Below are 24,740 nucleotides of genomic sequence, written 5' to 3' on the forward strand. Positions count from 1 at the left end.
TACAAAGAAAAAAATGGCCGCTTCTCTATAGCTGTTCGTATCCATTGTCATTTTATGACGATGACTGCTTTGTAACAACTAAGTAACTAAAGGAAAACAAATAAAAATCATTGAATAATTCGAATAACATTACTGTAGCTTTTCTCTGTGATCAAAATATGGCGTGAAAATCGATTAGGCCCAGTTGTACTATCGATATTTAGAGCGGCAAAGTAGCGCACACTATCGGATGAAAAAAAAAGAAAATCAGTTATTCTTTTATGTTTCTTAATAAAATGACGAAACTATGACGTAGGTTTGTAATAGTTGTGTTGATATACACGATATATATAGTGATTACATATTAGTCAGGAATTTACACACGACTTACAAACGAACTGTTCACTGTGTAAGTGTAAGTCAACTAAACGTTTGTATAAAAATTTTTATTACTCGTAGTAAGACTGTGTATGTTTAGTTTTCTTATTTCTGTCTCTTTTAGATTTATCCATTATTTTTCTTGCAGTGTTCATTTCGTTTGCTTCTAGTAAGCTTATCTGTAGAGTTTCTATCTCAACTGCTTAATTCAATATTGGACGAATCATTGTTTTGTTATTTTCACTTTAACATCCTTCCTTAAATGTTGGTTTTCTCATATTGCTAGGCTTATATTCACACAGCCCGATATTCTTGCTGTCATGTTTGCCTGATATGTAACGCATTCGTTTTCTTACTTACTTTGATAAAGCGTCGTAAAATAACCTACTAACCTAACCATACTTACTTACTTACAGATGGCTTTTAAGGAACCCGCTGGTTCATTGCCGCCCTCACATAAACCCGCCATCGGTCCCTATCCTGTGAAAGATTAATCCTGTCTCTATCATCATATCCTACCTCCCTCAAATCCATTTTAATATTATCCTCCCATCTACGTCTCGGCCTCCCCAAAGGTCTTTTTCCCATCGGTCTCCCAACTAACATTCTATATGAATTTCTAGATTCGTCCATACGTGCTACATGCCCTGCTCATCTCAAACGTCTGGATTTAATGTTCCTAATCATGCCAGGTGAAGAAAACAATGAGTGCAATTCTGCGTTGTGTAACTTTCTCCATTCTCCTGTAACTTCATCCCTCTTAGCCCCAAATATTTTCCTAAGAACCTTATTCTCAGACACCCTTAATCTCTGTTCCTCTCTCAAAGTGAAGTCCAAATTTCACAACCATACAGAACAACTGGTAATATAACTGTTTTATAAATTGTAACTTTCATATTTTTTGACAGCAGGCTGGATGATAAAATCTTCTCAACCGAATAATAACACGCATTTCCCATATTTATTCTACGTTTAATTTTCTCCCTAATGTCATTTATATTTGTTACTGTTGCTCCAAGATAGGCTGAAGGACTTTACTAATAGACGGTAATTATACACAGTATTTAAAGGGTGTAAATGATATTTTGTTATTGAAGTGTTGTATCAGTGAAGAATTATGTTGTGTCAGAGGTGTCAGTGAAGTGTGTTGTGTAAGTGAAACGTGTTCCTATCAGTGAAGCTTTATAGTTTATAGTGGCAGTGCAAAGTATTTGAACAATGAAATGTTTTTGAAGTGTTAGTGAAATCAGGATAGAATCAGTGAAATGTGTCGTAGTTCCAGTGCAGTGAGTGAGTTGACAGCGAAATGAGTGTAATGTGGAAAGGTACTTGTGCATATATGAACATATCACACTCGTGGGTTTTAGTTCGAACTTAGGTTTAAGATACAAATTAGATTTATTTTAAATGTTATTTTAAGTGATCGTGCTTCATTTAGTTTAGGATATTCCCTGTTATTGTTATTATTATTATTATTATTATTAATTATTCTTAGTATTAATTATTAGTAGTATTATTATTAATTGTATTTTTAATTAATAAGTTTATAATTGTCATTATATACGGGTATATACCCGTTGCAGTGTGAATAAATACATACATACAAGATATTTGAATTTTTCAATGTCTTCGATGGATAAATCTCCAATTTTTATTTTTCCATTTCGTACAATATTCTGGTCACGAGGCATAATCATACACTTTGTCTTTTCGAGATTTACTTCCAAACCTATTGCTTTACTTGCTTCAGTAAAATTCCCGTTCCTACAAAAGGGAAATAGATTTCCGTTTTTCTGTCAGATGCCGTTGGACTTGTAGTCGGAAACGTTTCCACTACAAAGTGGAGAACTATTGAGTTACAAGGTTACTTTTGAATCTTGAGTTCTCAGGGAATCTTCTTGAGAATAGTGAATTCAGTCACCCAAAGAGTTGACATGACAAATAGTTAGAACTTAGAACTGTCATTGTGAGTGCTACATTGTGTATTTCTGTGAGTACAATAGGGAGCAGTTACTGCGTTCACACAGCATTCGCAGGAATGCGAGAGTTATGCGCACTTGATTGTTTTAATTGCCAGGTATTCCGATTGCATAGCTATGATTGCTGCCGCGTCTGGCTCGTGAGGCAGTCTGGCCTTGGAGCGTGGCCTCGACTCCGGTCAGCTGCGGGGTGGACAGATGATGATGGTCCATGATGCAGCATCCCCCGCTTCAGTAGCGTTGCCATGGTAACCGAGACCTCAACAGTCAGTGGCGTGTAACCTCGGGTGCAAGTCTTTTGTGGCTCTATTGAAGCTTATATCTTGCCACTTGTAATGATGCAACCAAACACAGTTTCCCAGGCAGAAATTGCTGTTCTTTCCAGTTACATAAAAATTAAAATGGTTGCGTTTTGAAGACGAATTCTAAAGAAATGGGATGCATGAAAACTAGAAGTATAGGTTTTTTTGTAGGTTATTTTACGATGCTTTATCAACAGCAGAAGTATAGCTGATCGCTATTGCAGTAGTAGGTTATTTTACGACGCTGTATCAACACCTCAGGTTATTTAGTGTCTGAATGAAATGAAGGTGATAATGCCGGTGAAATGAGTGCGGGGTCCAGCACCGATAGTTACTCAGCATTTTATCATATTGGGTTGACGGAAAACCACGGAAAAAACCCCAACTAAGTAACTTGCCTCAACCGGGATTCGAACCCGGGCCATATCGACTGTCATTTTATGTATGTACAGTATGTATGTATGTATTTATTTACACTGCAAGTGGGCAAGCACCCGGTGGCAGTGGCATACACAATATAAACAATACAAAATAAAATGATAAACAATACACAATAAAATCATAAACAATACATAATAAAATTTACAGTACATAATACAATTATATAATAATGATGATGACTGCCTTGTAACCTCAGAAGAACAAACCAAAGAGCACAGAATAATTAGTATAATATTGCTGTAGCTTGTATTCTTTGACCAAAATATAGTGTGGTAATCGATCACAGCCAGTTGTACTATCGATACTTAACACGGTACACTAGAGCGCTCTACCGGATGCAATAGAGAATCTCAGATATTCCATTACATTTCGTAATGAAGTAATGGCGAAAGTATGACGTTGCTGTGTAACAGTTATACTGTTATACACGACGTATGTAGTGATTATTAGTAAGGAATTTACACACGACTTATAAACGAGCTACTCATTGCATAAGTATAAGACAGTTAAACGTCTGTATGTAGAGTTTTTATTAGTAAGACCGTTTATCTATAGGCTAATGTAATACTTTTAAATAACTGTGCTATAAGTTGGACCTATCGGTATAGTGATGCACTAGAACTGAAAGAGTTCTTAGTTCAAGACCGAGTGGAGTGAAAGTTTTCATCTTGTCGCAATTTCCATAATGGTTTTGGAGTCCCCAAGCTGAAATGAAGTTGATGTATTTTTGAACTGATGAAAGATGGATGGTAAAACACCACATCACCTTCTTCTAGTGCTGAAATCAAGAAAGCCTTTTCCTCCCGTGTGTGTCATTGTGTATTCAGTCATCTTTAACTTTTACACTGTAGAATGAAGAACTCCGGTAAGAAATACTCTTATTATAGTAAGAAAGCATGTCTCGTTGAAAGTATTTCACAAAATTAATTAACATAAATCGTATTCTTTTATGTGACTTCGTAAGTAAAAAATCCTGCTCCTGAGAGCAATACAAACCAAGCTGGTATAACGTGCAAGGGAAACTTCTAGTCTACAACATCCGTTAATCCCGTTTCCTGTTGAACTTGCATGTTGCAACACGCATTCTAGCTAAAATTCTTAAGTTTTTCTTTCTAAGCAATCTTCTTACATTTCTTTCGTAAATAGTGCCTTGAATAGGATATCGTGAGACAAGTTACAAATGCACTGCGTTTTCAGTGTCAAAGCTAGAAATTTACGGAGAGCTAAATAGTTTTAGATGGAAGAATTTTGTATAAGAAACGTCATATAATAAAATTCCAAGGTGTTACAAACCCGCTATTAAATTATATTGTTGCTTTTCTCACTAGACTTTTTTCTGTCGTAACAATTTTCATTCCTCTGGGACGCCTTGCAGTATTTAAGATTAATTATTTACATATTATGCTATTATCAAGAGAGTTATCATCATAATCATCATGAACGGTTCTGTATTATGTCCTCTAGATCCTATTCCGCTACTGCTGTTGGAAATGTTCTTGGAGAGTCAATCTATTTCTTGGTCGACCCAAATCTCTTCGTCCTTCCGGTTGGTGTTAGAAAACTTGTTCAGGAGTCCTTTCTGAACTCATTCTATTTACATGGTATTTTGAGTTTTGTTGGTGAATTCAATTTATTGTATTATATTAATTAAAAAAAAAGTGTTTGTACGGAATTAAGATTATGCCTACAGGGACTAAAAGACCTGTCATTGAATTTAAATCGAATTAATTAAACTGGTAACAAAGAGGGATTTGAATATGCCGTAAAAGTCATAATCAGACTTCGAGACTTTGGACCCGATACAATAAGTTTACTGTGCATGTACTATAGGTTGTTGACTCGCTGCAGGTAGTGAAAGGTAGAGTTGTGTTGAGGTAACAACGTTGCTATTTAGAATAGAGTACGGTAGTATGGGGAAACGCACACATATGGACATTCTGAAAGTAAATATATATTACACAATGACAATGTCAAAATGATGTGAAAAGCATTTATTCTCCAGTCTTTTATAAGCATTTTGTTTAATTATACACAGTATTAATGGTGGAAATAAACATGTAGCAATTTTAATTCTTCATTTATGTAGGGCCTATACATAATTATGTAGGTTGTATTGTAAAATTAGGTATTTTATTTATGTTTTATTATTATTGTGTTAAATTGTATTGTGTATTCTTATTGTATTGTGTATAAAATTGTATATGTATTGTAAAATTATATTGTGTACTGTAAATTTTATTGTGTATTGCTTATCATTTTATTGTGTATACCACTGCCACCGGGTGCTTGCCCACTTGCAGTGTAAATAAATACATACATACATTTATCCCATTGGTCGTCTTTAGGAAGTGCAGTTACAGTACCCATACATTTTCAGTGTCTCAAACGTAAATATCTTTCAGTTGTCTATCAAACATAGTTTGTACTGTGAAAACATGCGATCTACGTCGCATGACTTTATAGGAGCAAGACGAAAAAACCTACCATCATTGCAATCTCTAAGAGACAGTCCTTCATTCTCGGGTGACTCTATGTCCACTAATTTGCTGTTTATGTTACACAATGCTCCATATCCGTTATTTTTACATAAAATTGATTTCCACTTCTGTTTTACACGTTCAGTAACGGTGTACTTGGTGTCTCATTCATTCTCTGCTTCATTTACTCAACTAATTTTAGGGCGTCCGCCATCTCTTGCTCTGACTTTCCTAACCGTGTAATAGTTTCAGACACAGTTTGAAAATAGGTTTGTATGAAAAGCAAATTATTCATCAGAACCATCAAATCCAGAGCGTTTTCCTTTGCGTATTTGTGTCATTCATTCTACAGTACCCCACCCACTGTACGCTTTACCACTATACTCAGTACGCTGTTATGCAGATTTCCCACTGAATTGCTCTATCGGGTCCGAAGTCTCGAAGCCTAGTCATAATCAAAGCAAACATTTTCAGTCATAGACATTATGAAAAGCTGACTTCAAAATTCATTATTGGTATAGATTCAGTAACTCGCATAAATTCTCAGTTACTATATATTGACCTGCACTTAAGACGATTCTGGATTGAGTTCTTCGCTACTGCCTAAACGTAAGAATGGTAAAAGAGCAGGCCTGCTGTAACGGATAGTTGATTGGTTACGTTTCTAGATATGATCGACAAGTCCTTCAGTAACTGGAATAATTTAGCAGTGTGGGGAATTTCATTTCTGAAGTTGGAGTATTTATTGTTATTGTTGTTTAGCCAACTATCCGAAGACAGATTTGAACCTCATAAGTGACACCAACAAGGCATCACTCATGAGGCAACATCTCACTTGACGATATGCGTCGAGAAAGAACAATAATATTGTTTGCATATATCTGAAGTCTGATTAGTGTAAAATGTTACTATTCAGCGATGTATGCAAGGGAGGGGGAAAGTAGCTTGCCACCCTACTCCATTATCTCCTGGCTTAGCTTCCTCATGATTGATTCCTTGTTGGTGTCACGAGGTTCAAACCTGTCTTCGGAAAGTTGACTAAACAACAACAGTGATTGTATGAGAATCTGCCCCTATAATAAATAATATTTAAACGAAAGGCCGTACTACTACTGCAGGGGCGTTCTCGCTTGACGAGAATTTGTATTTTCTCCTGTAACGTAACGAAGAGCTTCTTGCTTTCACTCTCAGTCTTTTAAGACTCGCTTTGGGGTCATCCTATTCACGAATATGTATCGATTGTGTCGAAACGGTGGAGGAACTTCTCGGCAGTCGCGATTACAAAGGAAAGCTGATGCTACTGATATCGGCTGACGTGAAATAGTGATTGATACGAAAAGCGGTACAAGGAACTGCTGATGCGCATTCAATTTGCGCAGCCTCCAGCGGGTCCCATAGGCACAGTAATTTACGACTATCGTTAAGAGAGAGAACGCTTCTTTCCATTATTTTAAGACTTAAATGGATGAAGCACCTTCTTTCACGCAAATCTGCCACAATTTAATGCAATTTGACAACACGGATACCTACAGAACGGCAGGTCCACAATAAACCGGGAACGGAAACGAGAACGAGAACGAAAAATTGTTAAAATACATATATTTAAATGTGAGCATCCACAATTAACGAAGTTTACCGGGAACGGGAACGTGAAGATTGGCCAACTTTTAACTTTGCCGTTCTCGTTTCCAATCACAGCCTACTAGATTCATTCTGTTGTCATCAAAAAGCTATTTGGTCGTCTTATATTTTGTAGCAAGAAGGTCGTGACATTTCTTTTTCAGTCAATGCTTGTAACTAACCCAGAAACTCAGTAGAATCATTTTCAATATTATACTACGTGTACATGTGACCATGGTACAACAAGAATTCATGAATTAAATACTTAAATATTCCGTGCCCTAAATTTTGAACCTATGTTCATGTTGGCTGGCTTGTACTCATGAGACAACGCCATTCGTCAATTATACACAATAACATCAGAATGCGGAATATCGACTTTACATATCGTTACGACTGTGTCGTTATTGACATGCATATCGATATGAATAGTCGTTTCCGTTCTCGCTTTATTGTGAATAAAAAATCTTCACGTTCACGTCCTCCGCTTTCCATTCTCGTTCTGATTCTCGTTCCCTGTTTATTGTGGACCAGTATTTATTCAGTAAAAGTAAACAATGTGTCCTAATAATTCAGTAAACCTGAAGTACTCTTATGTTTGTTATGTATTTTTTTATTGGGTTATTTTACGACGCTGTATCAACATCTAGGTTATGTGTTTGTTATACTGTAGTTTTATTAGATTTACTATTTACTTAGTTGATTATAAATAAATAGGCCTATAAATCTTTTATTTAATCATATTAATTAATTTTCTATTCTGCACTTGTGGGATTATTATTATTATTATTATTATTATTATTATTATTATTATTATTATTATTATTATTATTATTATTATTATAGCTGTTTTCACTCATCACATTCACTGCTATTGTCGCGAAGATAATGCCACTTCAACATTCTCCTCATTCCGATGACTTGCTTTCTTTTTGGATCTGGTTCATTTTGATAATCTTTCATTTGTAAAACGAAATATTTAACAAATAACAGCGACAATAACAGCTAATATGGCTATAAAACAAAAGAAAACAACACTAATGCCAACTTCATGATATTTTCTAATAAGAACTGGATAATTTTGTGACTTCTCTGCTTTTGCTAGAAAGACGTTGGACTAATCCGCTTTTTGCAGAAACGCTACTTTTTCAAACACTCATTTCAATAACAGAAATCCGTTTTTGTAGAAACTAATTATGTCAATAGATGCCGCTTGAAATGAAGTGAAGAGAACTTGTACTATCCTCAAAATTGGAATTTTTGGTATTGTTCGGTTTTTGCTATGAAGCCTTCAATTACTAATTATAAAGAAAATAATTAAAATGACGCAGACATACACGGCGAATGAAAACGCAAAGTGCCAAAAAGTGCGCTGAACTGATATACATACTGAGGGTTAACAAGAAAACCGTTGGAAAGAAACAGAACAGATGATGCAATGCAGGAAAGAGGTTTAAAAGAACACAAAATGGGTGTGCAGAGCGATTCGGTTATGAATCGGAAGATACAAAAGAAGTTAAAAAACCGATTACTACTACTGCTACTGCTACTGCTACTGCTATAACATAAATACAGTTTCTTATATAAAACTAAACGATTAGAATGACTAAAAGAAAACAGACAAGTTGTATACTGTACTGTATTACTATACCAAATTTCTAGCTTTCTTTGGTGCGCAACAAAAGAGTGCTGGGACAGTCTTCGTGATGTCAGAGCTGGTTCCCTTACCGTCGCTATAATACAAGAATTGACTTCAGAGTACAATACAACCAGTTGTAGTCTTTATTATACAGAGTTCACTTATTCCCTGTACCCTCAATTAAATATTGTCTCAGTGCCCGACCAACTGGTGCCTTCTATAGCTGGAACGAGTTTTTGTACAAAGGAGCCACGGACGTCTTTCATGCTTCAAACAGTACAAATACACGAAGAAGCTGCGCATTTCTTGGACCATCTGCCCTACGAAAGAAAACGGATGTGATCCAAGATTTTATTTTCCAACATGTGGTTCCTGATTGATGAATACATCATTTTTCCTACGAGAACAAAAGAGGAGGAAAGTAACTGAACTTTCAATGCAAATGTTATTTACATAGATTTTATGTCGATACAGAAATTCAGTTAGTAGATAGATACATAAGTTCGTAAAAGTTTTGTTTGTCAGCATCATAACACTGCAGTGTTAGGAGTTTCTTTTATCGTCTGTCATTTGTCATTTGTTATTTGGAGTGTTGTGCTTGTGAATACGCCTTTAAGTTTGCGGATTTGAAGAAAGTTTGTGCTATTTGTAGGGTAAAGAAAATGGAATGTCAAGTGAAAAAATAAGAATTCTTTCGACATATTTTTCTGTTTGAGTTAAAGGGGTTAAGTACAGCTTAAAGGAATAAAATTTTTGGAAATATTCAATATTTTTTCCCTCCATTACTCTATCTTGTACAATAATGAAAATTAGTATGTGTAAAACACTGTTCTTCTGCTATATGATATATATTTTTCTAAATTATAGACATCAGCTCAAAGAATTTGAGTGACCACAAGGGTCCTGAATACAATAAACATGTACAATATAATGTGATGTGATACATTAAAGAAAAAAGAAAGTTAATTGTTGAAGGTAAATATAAGTGGATTAATTAAAATAGAGATGATGTAATATTTGCAGAGAATCCTTGATAATAATTATAAGAATAGACCTTACATAATCAAAAGGAATGTGAAGTTCCTTAAGATAATTCCATGTGAATTTTGTAATAGAGCCTCTACTGCCAAACAGCAAACCAATGACAGACCATTGTTTAAGAGGGACGTTGTACTTTTGAGAAAGATACGGTAGACAAGGTTCATATATAGACTTCTTCTCAATATCAACTTCGGTGGCCTGATTTACGATTTAAAAAAAATTATTTATTTATTTATTTTTTAAATTCAAAGTTCACTGTGCAATGATGAAGCTTTCCCTCATAACTCAAAACGTATCCAACATTCTGTGATGAAATATTTTTGTGTGTATTTATGCATGTCGTATCTACAGTTTGATCCAAAATCACGTCTCTACCTTTGATAGATTGTCTGACAAAAATAAATTAATTTTTAAAAATGGTCAAATATCTAACACACAATAAAAAAAAATATATATTGTTCATTAAGGAATGTAGTTGAAAGAGCATGATATTGTAAACATGAGTTTCAGCAATAAAATAAAAGAGAGAGAACATGAAAAAGTTAACAAGTTTATGAGTTTTGAGGAAAACGCTTCATTACTGCACAGTGAACTTTGAATTTTGAATATATATATATTTTTTTTTAATTGTAAAAATATTTTTTTCATATAGCAGAAGGATAGTGTTTTACATATACCAATATTCATTATTGTACAAGATACAGTAATGGAGAAAAAATGTTGAATATTTCCAAAAAAAAAAAAAATTACTGCTGTAAGCTGTATCTAACCCCTTAATAGAGGATCAAAGGCAGCGGAAGCGGCTCGAAACATTCGTGTCCTGTACGGGGAGAATGCCATGTCGTTTCAACACAATACCCCGTACACAAGTTATCTAGTGTCCATCCACAAAAGGTAATGTTATGCGTCTGGTGGGATAAAGAAAGCGTTGTGTATTACGAATTTCTTCCCTGTAATGTATCCATAACTGCTGACTTTATTGGAAAAAATTCAAACGCCTTGCAGCAGCAGTTGAAGAAAAATTACCGGAAAGAATGCATTAAGTGCTGCTGAAACACGATAAGACACGACCCCACTCCGCTAACATGACGAAAGCAGCTATCCAGGAGCTTGGTTGGGAGGTGATTCCATATCCACCATTTTCTCCCGATCTGGCGCCCTCAGATTTTCATATTTTCCATTCTCTGTCCAACAGTATTCAAGGGAACTCCTTTGGTAACGGAGATGCTTTACAGACTTGGTTTAACGACTTCTTTAACTCCAAACCAGCAGATTTCTACAGACACGGAATCGAAAAACTTCCCCAGCGTTGGCATAGTCATAGATAATGTAGTAGATTGTATTACTGAATAATTTGTCTTCTATTCATTCAAATAGAAACTTTTGTCACAGCGGAAAACGCTACTAACTTTTGCTTCAATTCAATACAATTTTAATAATATTCTGCGAAAATGAGAGGCGACAATGGCGTATCTAAATATATTAAGAGGATATGGCGACCAGGTTCTTCAGTGTTAGAGATAGATTACGAACTCTTAAAAACACATAAGTAATGTTTGGTATCTTTATATCTTATTGTGAGGTTCAGATCTGTTTTCGGACAGTTGACTAAATAACAATTAATAATAACCAGTCTTACCGATGGAATTCAGATTTGATTCGAAGAAGGAAACAATGATCAATTTTGTACGAATAACCTTTTGTGCTGTAAATGTTAAAATGTAACAAATAATCACATAGAGGTAGGAGAGAAGCAACTAGAACCGTTTAAAATATGGATATGGAGAAGAATGGAACGTGTGAAATTGACAGACAGAATAATAAATGGTGTGTTGGAAAGAGTGCATGAAGAATGAATGACGCTGAAACTGATCAGGAAGAGAAAAAGAAATTGGTTGAGAAGAAACTGCCTACTGAAGGATGCACTGAAAAGAATGGTACACGGGAGAAGAGTTCAGATCAGAAGAAGATATCAAATAATAGACGATATTAAGATATATGTATATCATATGCGGAGACTAAGAAGAAGGCAGAACATTGGAAAGACCTGTCCTTGAGCAGAACACTGTGAGTGAATGTATTTGAAGAGCTCCAAGTTCGATATAATACATTTTAATTGAATGGAGAGGGCTAAAATACTGTTTACAGCAATTTTTCACCGAAGTTACCCCTATTGTGCGAAAGTAGGGACACCCATTGTGGGGATACCATTCGAGCGAGGGGAGTCTGGATCTCGGTTCAGTTTTGATATATTTGTTTAGGAAGAGAAAGATAAAATATTCGCAAAACTATTTTACATGAAAGAAGACTTCTGTAAATCACATATTATTGGAATACGAAGTAGGTAATTAGGCTAATTATGTGTTCAACAAAGTTTAAGATGTAGGCTACTATTGAAGGGTTATTTCCTTCCTTGTGGAGATATAACTATTATATGTAATAAAATTTCCTTAGCTTCTTGTCTTAGTATGTGTTTAAATTATAGAATTTCAACACTCGTCAAAATATTAGAGAGAGAGAGAGAGAGAGAGAGAGAGAGAGGTGTGACAATATGTTTAAGAGGGGGAGCTCACATTTCCTGTGGATGACTGGCGAATTTATATCACTGGAGGCTTACGAGATTTAAATTATCTCTGATGTTTTATTCATAAATTGAATCATAACATTATCACGAGCAATTTTACAGATTTCTACCAAGACAATGAAGGCTCCTGACGGCTCTGAATTGCGTTAACAGTGTTAAGGGGCACGCAATTACATTTTGGAACGTTTTTCCTATTTGACCAGTCTTTTTCAAATTTGGAGAAAAAGTTTAATATATACATGAAAAGTAACATGCAAAATCTAAGCTTATTAGATCCAATACTTTTCAAAATAAAAAATATTTCAATTTTTAATCAATCATTAATTGAAATATCACTTTTAATTATCATTTTTTATTTTTTGGCTTTGTGAATTTGACTGTGACTTCTCAATGAATAGGGGAAGAATTCTGCTTATTGATTTAGTTCTGTCACGTAAATTAGTGTAGAAATTTAATTTTTCATTTATATGACACTTTTTCTCCAATATTTAAGTTGAGTATCCCCATAAATATCCAAAGACGTACAAAAGTCAACAAAATAGAGGTTTTTTTTTATGTATGAGGGACCCGAAGGCTTACACTAGAGTCGTGTACAACCATTTACTAAAAATAGAGATGATATGAGCCGTTGAGAGCAGAAGTGGTGTAAGTTAAAAATGAGTAATGAGGGTTAAAGTAAACATTCTGTAAAGTACAGCGCAAAGAAGCAATTAATATTCAATTTATTTAAACTATTAGTAGTCAGTGGATAGCAAGAAGGACATATTAATTGCTACTTTGCTCTGTATTTTACAGAATTTTTACTTTAAACCTCATTACCTAATTTTGACTTACACCACTTCTGCTCTGAACGGCTCATATATTGCTACTGAACGCCTAGTGTTATAGACAATATGCGAAGCTCTTCCGTCTCGCGGAGTGGTCTAATGTTCGGTTTAACGAATGCCCGAGTCTTTCTCGGGTGGACAGCTCTAGGTCATGAAAGAAAGATAATATTGAGTCATCAGGAGTTCCAAGAATCGTTGCAAGGACGCGATTATCATCGTGTACATTTGAATTGATATTTCCTTATCTTTCCCCATTGGTTAATTAATTAATTAATTAATTCATTCATTCATTCATTCAGCAATCCAAGTATTGCAACGGCACGCATCATGAAGCTACAATCCTTAGAGCTTGAGAGTGCTTTTATTTTTGTTAATAACTTTTTATCTCCTTAAAAATGATTTATTAGAGAAATAATAATACATCCGCTTAGAATAATGAAAAGACATAGGCTATATTAACAACCACTCTTTCAGAGGTAGCCTATGCATTTTGGGTTTGTCTGAACGTTACAATAGTGTGTACTTATTTGCTCTTTTATTTTGTCAGTAATTGTAATTGGTTTTATTCTTGTATTTGTTTACATGTCAGATTTCATCTATGTATTACGCTTATTTCCTTTGTTGTTACCGGTGTCCATTAGTTGGTTTATATATTAGTTATGAAGATAAATGTACCAAAGTGTCCAATCAATTGTAATCCTATTTCAAGCTAAATCTTTTTTTTTAATTAAGAAAAGTAAATTTCCTTCAATTGTTACTCCATTTGTGTAGTTAAAAATGTCATCAGAGTTTCTGTATAGTGAAGTGCGCCTGGTGTTCTGTCCTATATATGTATGTGGTTCTGTCTAGGCAGCAAGACGTGAGGCGCAACCGTTTGAAAGTCTGATATTCGGTTGCATGCTCAACCTCGGCGTTTGTTCTGCGACCGGTTGAATATAAACCAGTTCTAAGCGCTGTTCTGCAGCTCTCTGGCTTACAGTGCAGCCTGAGGCTTATTGTGCTTTCCACTTCTATTCTGTGAATGATGTTTGTAGCCGAACGACAGTGCCGTGAACCTAAACCGGGCTATTGTATGAATGATGATATGGGAATTAATTATAGGCCTAACGAAATGGGTCAGAGGTCCAACGCCGGAAGTTAGTTAGAAATTTTGAGGCTGACCACTCTTATTGTATTCAGAGTAAACCGTATGTATTGTAATTAATTTCAGGGGGTTATTCTTTGGGATATTTCAAATAAAAAAGTTTTATACAATTTTGCTCATATTTAATAATAATAATAATAATAATAATAATAATAATAATAATAATAATAATAATAATAATAAAAGTAAAAATAATAATGAAATAATAATAATAGTAATAGTAATAATAATAAATTAATTGATTAATTAATTAATTTATTTATTTATACTGGCAGAGTTAAGGCCACAGGGCCTACTCTTGCACTCTACCAGGTCACAAAGTATAAAAGCAGTAAAAATGTAACAAAAAGTTGAAGAACAGAATACTAACATATTACAAAAAAATAATAGCGTAACAAAATCGACACTAAACAACATGAAAATGATACCATAATAGAAAAAAGAAAGTAAAATACAGATCTAAAGGCTAGAATATAATAAAAGCAACTCAGTTAGTACAAATAATTAATAAGGAAAACGTAAGGAAGCATACAACAAAATGGAATGTAATAAAATAATAACAATAAAAAGAAGAAAATAATACAAAAATTAAATAAAATCTACAATAAAAAGGGGTATGAAAATAAATTCATCATTGCTTTCCTTTCGAGACAAAAATTATTTTATATGGAACATTTCATAACGTGTTTTGGGAAAATCATTGATTTAATTCTCAATTTAAGAGAGCAGTGTATTATGATGATAAACGATTGAAAGAATTTTAGCTTTGTCCTTTAAATATGCAGAAATTTGATCCGAACAAATATAACTTTTTGTTCTGCAAACGAAATTTGCAATGTCAAAATTAATACTGAATATGTCTGCAGTTGAAAGAGCGACATATAATATGAGAACAATAAATCAATGATCTGTGGAATTTAACATTCTGCTCACATACATGTCGTGTACATGTGGAGACTGTTTTTCCTTCGACAGTGAAGTTACAACCCTGCAGCTGCAAGTTAATCGTGATGTCTGGATGGATGCGGGACATTTAATGCTTATTCACACGCCCGTATCAAATACAGATTGTACACAATTAATGTAGGGTTAATTCCGTTAAGTGAATATGGGTACTGTTATGCTTAGAAATACAGACTTCTGTCTGAAGTACAATGAAAAACAAAGATAAACATCATCATCATCATCACTTCATGGTTTAGGCTTAGTGCCTGTTCCGTCTTCACATTTTATTCAGTTCCACCTCTTCCTAGGACGTCCGACATCTCTTTTGCCTTTAGGTTGGTACTGTTGTATCAGTGCTGGAATTCTTTCATTATCCATTCGAGACAGGTGTTCTTTCCACTTTTCTTTATAATCTTCAACTTTATCATTTATGTTGTATATATTTAATTCTTTACGGATATCCTCATTTCTTATCAGATCCCTTCTTGTACATCCCTTTACTCTGCCAAGAAACCTCATCTCTACAGCCTGTAAATTACTTTTATCTCGTTCTTTAATTATCCATGATTCGCTTCCATATGTCAACATGGGTACTGCAATAGTTTTATAGATTTTTAGTTTTGTTTCTTTTCTAGTTTTATTTTTAGTGTTCCATTTATTGTTCCACATATCCACTGGAATTTGCTTATTTTGTTGTCAATATCTCTATCTACATCATAAGTTATATTACAAGCTAAATAATCAAAATGAGATACTTGTTCTATGGGCTTATTATCAACTATTATTATTGTACGAATTGGAAATTTACCACTGTGGGCCATTACTTTAGTTTTATGAGTTGATATGCTCAAATTATAGTTTCCTTTTCCTAGTAGGTATAGTTTGTGAATTGAATATTGCAATTTTTCTTCACTGTCTTGTATTAATGTTAAATCATCGGCAAATATTAGAATATTTAAAAATGTATCTTTACTAATCTTTATACCTGGATTCACCTCAATTTTCCATTCTTTAGTCCACACCTGTGGAGTAACGGTCAGCGCGTCTGGCTGCGAAACCAGGTGGCCCGGGTTCGAATCCCGGTCGGGGCAAGTTACCTGGTTGAGGTTTTTTCCGGGGTTTTCCCTCAACCCAATACGAGCAAATGCTGGGTGACTTTCGGTGTTGGACCCCGGACTCATTTCACCGGCATTATCACCTTCATATCATTCAGACGCTAAATAACCTAGATGTTGATACAACGTCGTAAAATAACCCAATAGAATAGAATCCATTCTTTAATTAAGTCATCTAGATATATGTTGAAGAGACTAAGTGATAGGCTACAACCTTGTCTGAGTCCTTGAAAAGAGGCAGTCCCTCCACCAGAATACTCAACGTAGTGTTGGTAGGTCTAATTGGGGAATTCAAAAGATAAACATGATAATGTTAATGTGAGTTGTAAGAGGAAAATAATAATTTTGAGTTCAGAAACTGATGTTAGTCTGAACGTGATATAATTAAAGAAATAGAGTTCCCGTTTCACATCTTTTCAATATTCAAAGATCAGTGAGCAATGATTAATGATACCTTTTGGAAAAACATTCAAATGTGAACGAAGAACCAAGTCAGAAGCCACAGTTTAATACATATCAAGATAGAGAGTTTACTAAGTTTAATGCTTCCTATTTAAAATGAATGCATAAATTTCTGTCATTAATGTAAACACTCCTATTCCTCTATTATTTTACTACTATCTTTTTAATGTAATATAAGATTTGCTGCTGATATGTGGCGTTGTTAGCAGAAGAGATGATACTAAAAAATATGCTACTGGAGCTAAATGACAACTGTGAGTAGTATGGGATGAGGATAAATGCAAACAAGACGAATACCATGATCATAGAAAGAAAAATATAGTCGGTAAACTTGCGAATTCTAAATGAGGCAGTAGAGCAAGTGGACAGACTCAAATACTTGGGGTGTACTGTAAGCAGTAACATGAACTGCTACCAGGAATTTTACAATTCATTTTGTTTTCAGATAAATCTAGTTCAATATAATATATAACATGAGTTATATGTACCAGAAATCATGTCGACATTTTCCACATTTACATTTCCTGGAAATCTTTTTCAAAATAAACCTTTTTTATTAATAAGACATAACTACATAAAACTCATGAAAGTCCATTTTGTCATGCATATTACTATGTACATTTTAATTTGTTCAAGGTTTATATTTCTCTTAACAATATCTGATGATGCCGAAAAGGCGAAAACGTTAATATTCCATATACAATGTTATAGCAAATAAACATTTGCAAAATAGATAAATCTTACAGATTGAACTTGAAACTTTTATTATATGCTACCAGGAAGTCAAAAGGAGGAAGGCAATGGCAAAGGAAGTTTTTGATAGAAAAAGAAGCATCTTCTGCGGACATCTGGAAAAAGAACTAAGTAAGAGACTGGTGAAGTGCTTTGTGTGGAGTGTGGAATTGTATTGGGGCAGTAACATGGACATTACGACGAAATGAAGAGAAGCGACTAGAAACACTTGAAATGTGGATGTTGAGAAGAATGGGGAGTGTGAAATGGAAAGATAGAATAAGAAACGAAGCTGTTTTGGAAAGAGTGGGTGAAGAAATAATGATGCTGGAACTAATGGAAGAGAGAAAGGAATTAATTGGGTTACTGCCTGAGAGGAAACCGCCTATTGAAGAATGCACTGGAAGAAATGGTGAACGGGAGGCAGAAGAAGATATCAGCTGGTAGACGACATTATGGATCATATGCGGAGACTAAGAGCAAAGCAGAAAATAGGAAAGATTGGAAAAAGCTGGGTTTGCATTGAAAGACGTGTCCTTGGACAGAACACTATGCATGAATCGTATACAGGAAGGAACATCAAATTACTGTCGGTTATATCATCACAGAAGCTTGAAAAAGACCCAAGCGATTGAAAACAATTGAATCAGAGTAGAATAGGCGAGAACATAGGATCATGACTAATAAGTTAAACGTGAAAATGTGTTTGATGGGCTCTTTAGCTAATCACGTTGACAACTGAACTATAAATTAACTGGAATGACATCGGTGCTAAGTTTATTAACAACGATTAAACAACGATTTAAGTTTGTCAGTATCAGTCAACATTTCATAAATGTTTTCTGTGAATATTATTATTGTTTTTTGCTATATTTTGTATTAATTCAGGTAAGATGACTGAGGAATAACCTGTGTTTATAGAGTCTATAATCGTATTAAAGATATGTGTTATTATATCGTACATTTCCATGAACTCATTGTGCCATATTATAGGCCTATTCTCTGATAAATAATAATACAGTTAAAAGTATTGTTAAATACTTGAAAAAAAAAATATTATTTCTGCGATAGAGAGTTAAAATTAATTTTTGAATTTTACAATTTTACTTTCTCTCAATCTGCTTTACATTTCTTAACTATACCACAGTCTAGTATATACAGTCACAAAGCTCAATACGTAGTAAATATGCATCCGTAGATAGTTGCTAACCACTAGGATCGCTAATATCGCCTCATTACAGACAATGCGAAATAGTACCGGCACAGTCTATTGTTCCTAGCACCCTCACAACTCAAGCTTCATGACTGTATATACTATACTGTGACTACACCATACGTATTTCAAACTATACTAAGCCTACATAGAGAATTTACATTGCCATAAGAAATCCATGGGTAAAAAAATTAAAAATAGAATTTCGTGTAGCTAGCCATGTGTAATAAATTAGTAGGTCTTGTAGAAAAGAAGACTATCTACTGATTATTGCCAACTAAAATTCTATTTGATGACATTAATCTTGAAATAATAGATTATTATATTACAGAAGAAAAGATTTTACTTATTGAACTGTATGGAAACAATTCTTTGAGAAATGAAGAGTCCACTGCAAGAATGATGGATGTCACTTTCTTGTCGAAAATGAACCAAGACTGTCAATGCATAGCTTAAGACATACAGAATGTACATACAGAGTTATATGGCATTATCTCTGATAGTCATTGTCCAGTAATGATCGGAAAATCACAGTTAAGCTTTGAGCGCTAAGCATTTCAAACTTTCAATTGCTTCTCCTGCAAAATGTATTCCAAATGACATCCATCATTCTTGCAGTGGACTCTTCAAATGTAAGAGACCTATTTATTGGACTCTTTCCAGGTAGTATGGTTCCATCCCACAATACGACCAAACTTATGTAAACTTAATAACATGGTTAAAATTGTTGTTTACTTGTGTCTTTATGAAAAAAGTAACCTAATAGCAAAATAAAAATCTTTAAAATGAAATAAACAACTGAAATTCTAATAGTAATACCATAATATAATTATTTTGAATCATCAAACCTAAAACTGATAATATGCTGTCAAAGGAATGATAAATTGGCAATAATCAGTCGATAGTCTTCTTTCCTACAAGACCTACTAATTTGTTACATATGGCCAGCTACATGAAATTTCACTTTCAGTTTTTATACATGGATTTTTTTTATGAAAATGTTAATTTCTTACGTACTATAGTTTGAAATACACATGGTACATACACAAATAAATTATTGTACTGACTGATAAGACAAGGGAACTATCGAAACGTAAATTATTTATAATATTTCTTTTCATACTTTTTAAGAGACTCCTAGTCCATTTCCCTTGTTGGATGAATGTGGGTTTTGTTTAGGGTAGAATAGTTGTATCTTTATTTATTTTCATTCAGTATCCTCAGGGAAATTCTCGGGAAGATATCTTAGATGACGAGAGATAGCCTTATATAACCAAAGGAGAAAAAAATGGAATTCTCCTTGGTTACTGCGTAATATGACATGAAGATGTAGTGCGATATAATGGTAGAGTTCCACATATTCATTACACTAATACGATTCCGAACTTATTACTTAGTGAGGCGTTTCGTACTCTTCATCCCTTGTTTCCATTTCATCATAAGGGTTAGAAAAGGTTTTAAATTGAGTTTTTTTTGTTTGTATGAGAAGTTATTTTAAAATGTTGTAAAAATTGCTTGAAATTGAACATTAAATAGCTACCATGCTAATAAATGTAGCGCGTTGTCAATAAAAGAACAATAATAATTGTTTTACAAAAGAAAAAGGTTTTCCATGTAATTATTGTCATGTAAGACACAATAATAATAATAATAATAATAATAATAATAATAATAATGATAATGATGATAATAACAGTAATAATAATAATAATCATAATAATGTGTCACTTTTGAATATTACTGTTATTATTATTATTATTATTATTATTATTATTATTATTTGTACAGTTTTCCTTTTACCTGTCGATCTTTAATGAAACTACATACATGCATACAAGCCTACTTGCCGTGTATTACATAATATACACTGTACTCGGAAATTTAAGTACGGTATGACACTCGTGTTCATATACAGTGTATAAAAATATGGAAAGTGTTTTTTTGCGGGAAAATTGTTAATGGTGGCTAGCTAGATACTATCTAACAATATTAATAAATAATTAACAGCCTTAAACACATATCTTTCTTATAATAAATTTTGTTATTTATCTTTAGACACTATCTAAAGCTCTAAGCTAAACTAAAGCAACTTTTGAGAATTAGTATTGTTATAGAAATAATAATAATACACTACAATTGCACTTTGACGAAAGTAACTGCATGATGAAATTTGTCGTTTCTTATTTATTCTGCGAAAATAAATGGCTTGCGTTTGCAAAAGTCTCTAACAGTCGAAATGAAAGAAAAGCGCAATTCCGTAACAATAATCTGCCCCCGAAAATATTTAGAGAAAGTATGTGTCATTGTTAAAGAAGACATAAGTTACTGTAGTTCAAAATCTTGCTAAGCATTCCTAATGCAAAGGAATCTACCGACGTTAACCCCTCATATACACGTACAAATACACAAAGTGTTGTCATGAAATATGGTGAAAAGTGTGGAATAAGACAGACTAATAGTTTCTTTATGCAAATGATGTTTCGTTTTACTCACCACGAGGTATATTTTTCCTGTAGTGTCATCTACCCAGGTGAGAATGATGTCTGCTCCCGCCATTCCACCCCCTGGGGAGAAACCAACCCCTACGTAGCCTCTAGTAGCAGCCTCAACCAGAAACTCGATGTTTTTATCTGCTGCCAACACCTTCCAGCTTAGGGTCACATAGTCGTCCAGTTTCACGCTATGGGTCCATTGTCCAATAGTAAAATCCGTTTCTGGTATTTCTACCGGATTACTGACTTTATTCGCACTCTCAGGACTACGCTTGTCTCTTGCTATTTCTTCTTTATACTCTTCCCTTTTATTTATTTTTAAATGATGTACTTGATTTTTGTCTTGTTCTTTATATTCAGTAGATCTGTGATTTTCAGTTTGGTGTTGTCTGTAATCTAATCTCGCCGTATCTCCCATCACTTCGTTTACATCTCCCAAACTTCTCTTAGCTCTTGCTCCATGCCTGGATCGTAATCGATTTTTTGATCTTACAAGCCCTTTGTCATCAGTTTTCTGTACCCCGGGCACTCCACGCAAATGTCTTCTCACTCGTTCTATAGCCTCCAGCTTCCTCCACCTCTCAGCAACGTTCTTACCTTGCCTGATGGAATTCGTATTTTTATACGACCTTTTGTTCACTTCTTCAGAACCACGCGGCACGATGTTACTTGGTCCACGATCTTGACCGTTCCTCCGGTGACCTATATCCCACTTCCATCCTCCGTGTGAACTGTCAGTCTTATCCAACTCCACATCTGCTCCTCTATCTACATGCATCACGTACTGATCCAAGAGATCCAACGGCTCCGTATGATCGTCCGCCCTTCCTTTGTCCACATGTAGCACATACTGGTCCAAAAGTTCTAACACTTTCTCTTGCTTCACTCTATCACCGTCCTGCATAAAGTCATTATTTACTTTTGATGTGCCTTTAATTGTTGCTAATGGAACAGCCACCAGGGCCAGTAACACGAGAAACGGTGACCTTGTTGTCATGACTATGATTATAACACACTGACACAACACAAAAACAAAAACAAAAAAAATCACTTTTTTAAATCTGATATTTTGCGGTATATTTATCGTACTATCATTCAAGTTGTAAAAAACTAAATAAGGTTATGTCTGTCAGTGACAACTTCATGTATAAGCCTAAATGTAAGTGTTTCTGTAATTTAATTGTCAAAAAAATCCATAGATGATAGTCAAAACACTTTTACTGTTCACATTTTATGGATCTTAAATCTTGACTGTTTCTTATTCACATAATTTATAAACGTGTGACAATGACACTGCCATTGAATTACGAACTGTTATGTGGTGCACTGTCAACTGTTTCTTATAGCTGATTTTAGGCTGCTCTAAAAAGTAACAAAACACAAGCGAAGCACTCACTCGTGGCCGTGTATGATTTTCACGCTGCGCGCCCGTTCGCAACTGCTACGACAGCTTCGAGATACCGACTGGCGGGAAGGTATACAGAGGAACCCGTGGTTTCCTGCATGCCCAGGTTGTATGTAACTAACATACTGAGCCCGCCACCGCCTCTGGGGCAGCAATGCTACCGGCGGCGACACCACAAGAACACCTGGCAACATTGCTCCACAGGTAAAAAAAGGGAAACAAGTAACCCCCCTTGCTTCCCCCAATTCCCTCGTCCGTATAAAAAAGGAACTTCTTACAAGGAGAAAGAGACGGCGCGATGATCTAGTAACTCCGGGTTAGTAAAGGATGGAATTCACACCGCGAGACCTTTAAAAGCTCCGAGGCAGGGAAGGGTGGAGAGAGATGGAGAATAGTGCTTGAATTGTTGTGCGAATGAGACGGTGGTATAATAATGGAGGGAGGGAATAAAGAATTAAAAGAGTCTACACGTCTTCTTCTCTCGTCCAAGCAGTTGGTTACACACGTAATTGAAGGAGAAGCTCCTCGCAAATGGTTTGAGAATAAACAATGACTTCTTGTGGAAGGAGCGTGTTATGACAGAATTCAATTAAGTCGGACCGACTTGTGTTGACGCTGATCAGATAATTGGCAGTTTTTTTTATTTATCGCTGAAGAGATTAATTAAACTTATTAGGCAATTAAAAATTGAAGTGATGCGGCTCTCATGCTAAAAAGAACGCAGTGTCTTGTGTTTATAAAACTGTAAACTCAAAGTCAAATTAAGACGTTACTGTACTCTGACAATTTTGGAGTATTTCTTAATTATTTTTCACCTTTCTTTCTCAACTGCAGAAATCAGAATTTTCCAGTGTAATTATAAAATTTATTTTTTATTCGTTTCAGTAAAGTTATGATAATATCTCGTGCTCATCATGTGCGCTAGCAGGATGTTATTTGTGGAAGTCTAATGTTGCCGCATATTTATGATTTGGGTAAGGACAAAATGGATAATCCAGTTTTCTGCTAGTATTATTTATATTATTATTATTATTATTATTATTATTATTATTATTATTATTCTATTCTATTATTGTCTAAATTAGATAATATAGAACTATCGGTAAGCTACGTAAGCTGGTTTGAAAATTATTTACACGATAGACAATCAAGTGTACGAATTTCGAATACTCTCTCTGATCCATTTAATATTATTTGTGGTGTGCCCCAGGGCTCAACTTTAGGACCCCTTCTATTTTTAATCTTCATTGACGACATTTGCAAAAGAATAAGTTCTGACTATGTATTATTCGCTGACGATCTTAAAATTTTTCGATAAATCAATGTTGCTGACTGTCAATTTCTTCAGGATGACATTAATTCAATTAACAATTGGTCAGTTGATAACGGGATTGATGATTAATGAATCCAAAACTTACGTAATATCATTTTCAAGGAAAACCGGTACACTAAAATATAACTATCATCTAAAAAATGTATTAATTAACAGAAAGGATTGTATTAGAGACATTGATTATATTTATAACCATGCAATAAGAATGTTAGGAATAATTCGGTCAATTACTTATTCTTTTTCAACACCTGAGTCTCTTTTAATACTATACTATACTATACATTAGTGATATCGAAACTCGAATATGCATCTGCAGTTTGAAACTCTATTACTAATACTGATTCGGCAAAACTGGAAAATATTCAGAGGAAATTTATTTCATTATGTTCGTACAGATTTCTGTCTAATAACTCTGGGTATAACTATGATAAAAATTCGAGCCCTTTAAATGTCCAAGGCTGTATGCCAGACGTCATGATCTCGATTACTTATTCTTATGTAAGGTCCTTAAAGGTGATATTAATTGTCAATCTTTCTTAAACAGTGTCAGCCTTCGTATTTCTATGAAGGACATGACATCACAAACTCTTCTATATTAGAAATTCTAAATCTTCCTTGCCGGTCTCCAGATG

General features: G+C 34.4%; 1 protein-coding gene across 1 annotated transcript in view; it reads right to left on the minus strand.

Annotated features, from left to right (window-relative positions):
• Positions 1-22,936, minus strand: part of LOC138700253 (MOXD1 homolog 1) — a 232,565-nt gene extending 209,629 nt beyond the window's left edge. The window contains exon 1 of the mRNA XM_069826746.1: positions 21,372-22,936. Within this exon, the coding sequence (XP_069682847.1) occupies positions 21,372-22,367 (996 nt within the window). The 5' untranslated portion in view covers positions 22,368-22,936. The remainder of the gene's footprint in view (positions 1-21,371) is intronic.
• Between the last annotated feature and the right edge of the window lie 1,804 nt (positions 22,937-24,740).

Source organism: Periplaneta americana, chromosome 5 (genome assembly GCF_040183065.1).
Source record: "Periplaneta americana isolate PAMFEO1 chromosome 5, P.americana_PAMFEO1_priV1, whole genome shotgun sequence".
Lineage (NCBI taxonomy): Eukaryota > Metazoa > Arthropoda > Insecta > Blattodea > Blattidae > Periplaneta > Periplaneta americana.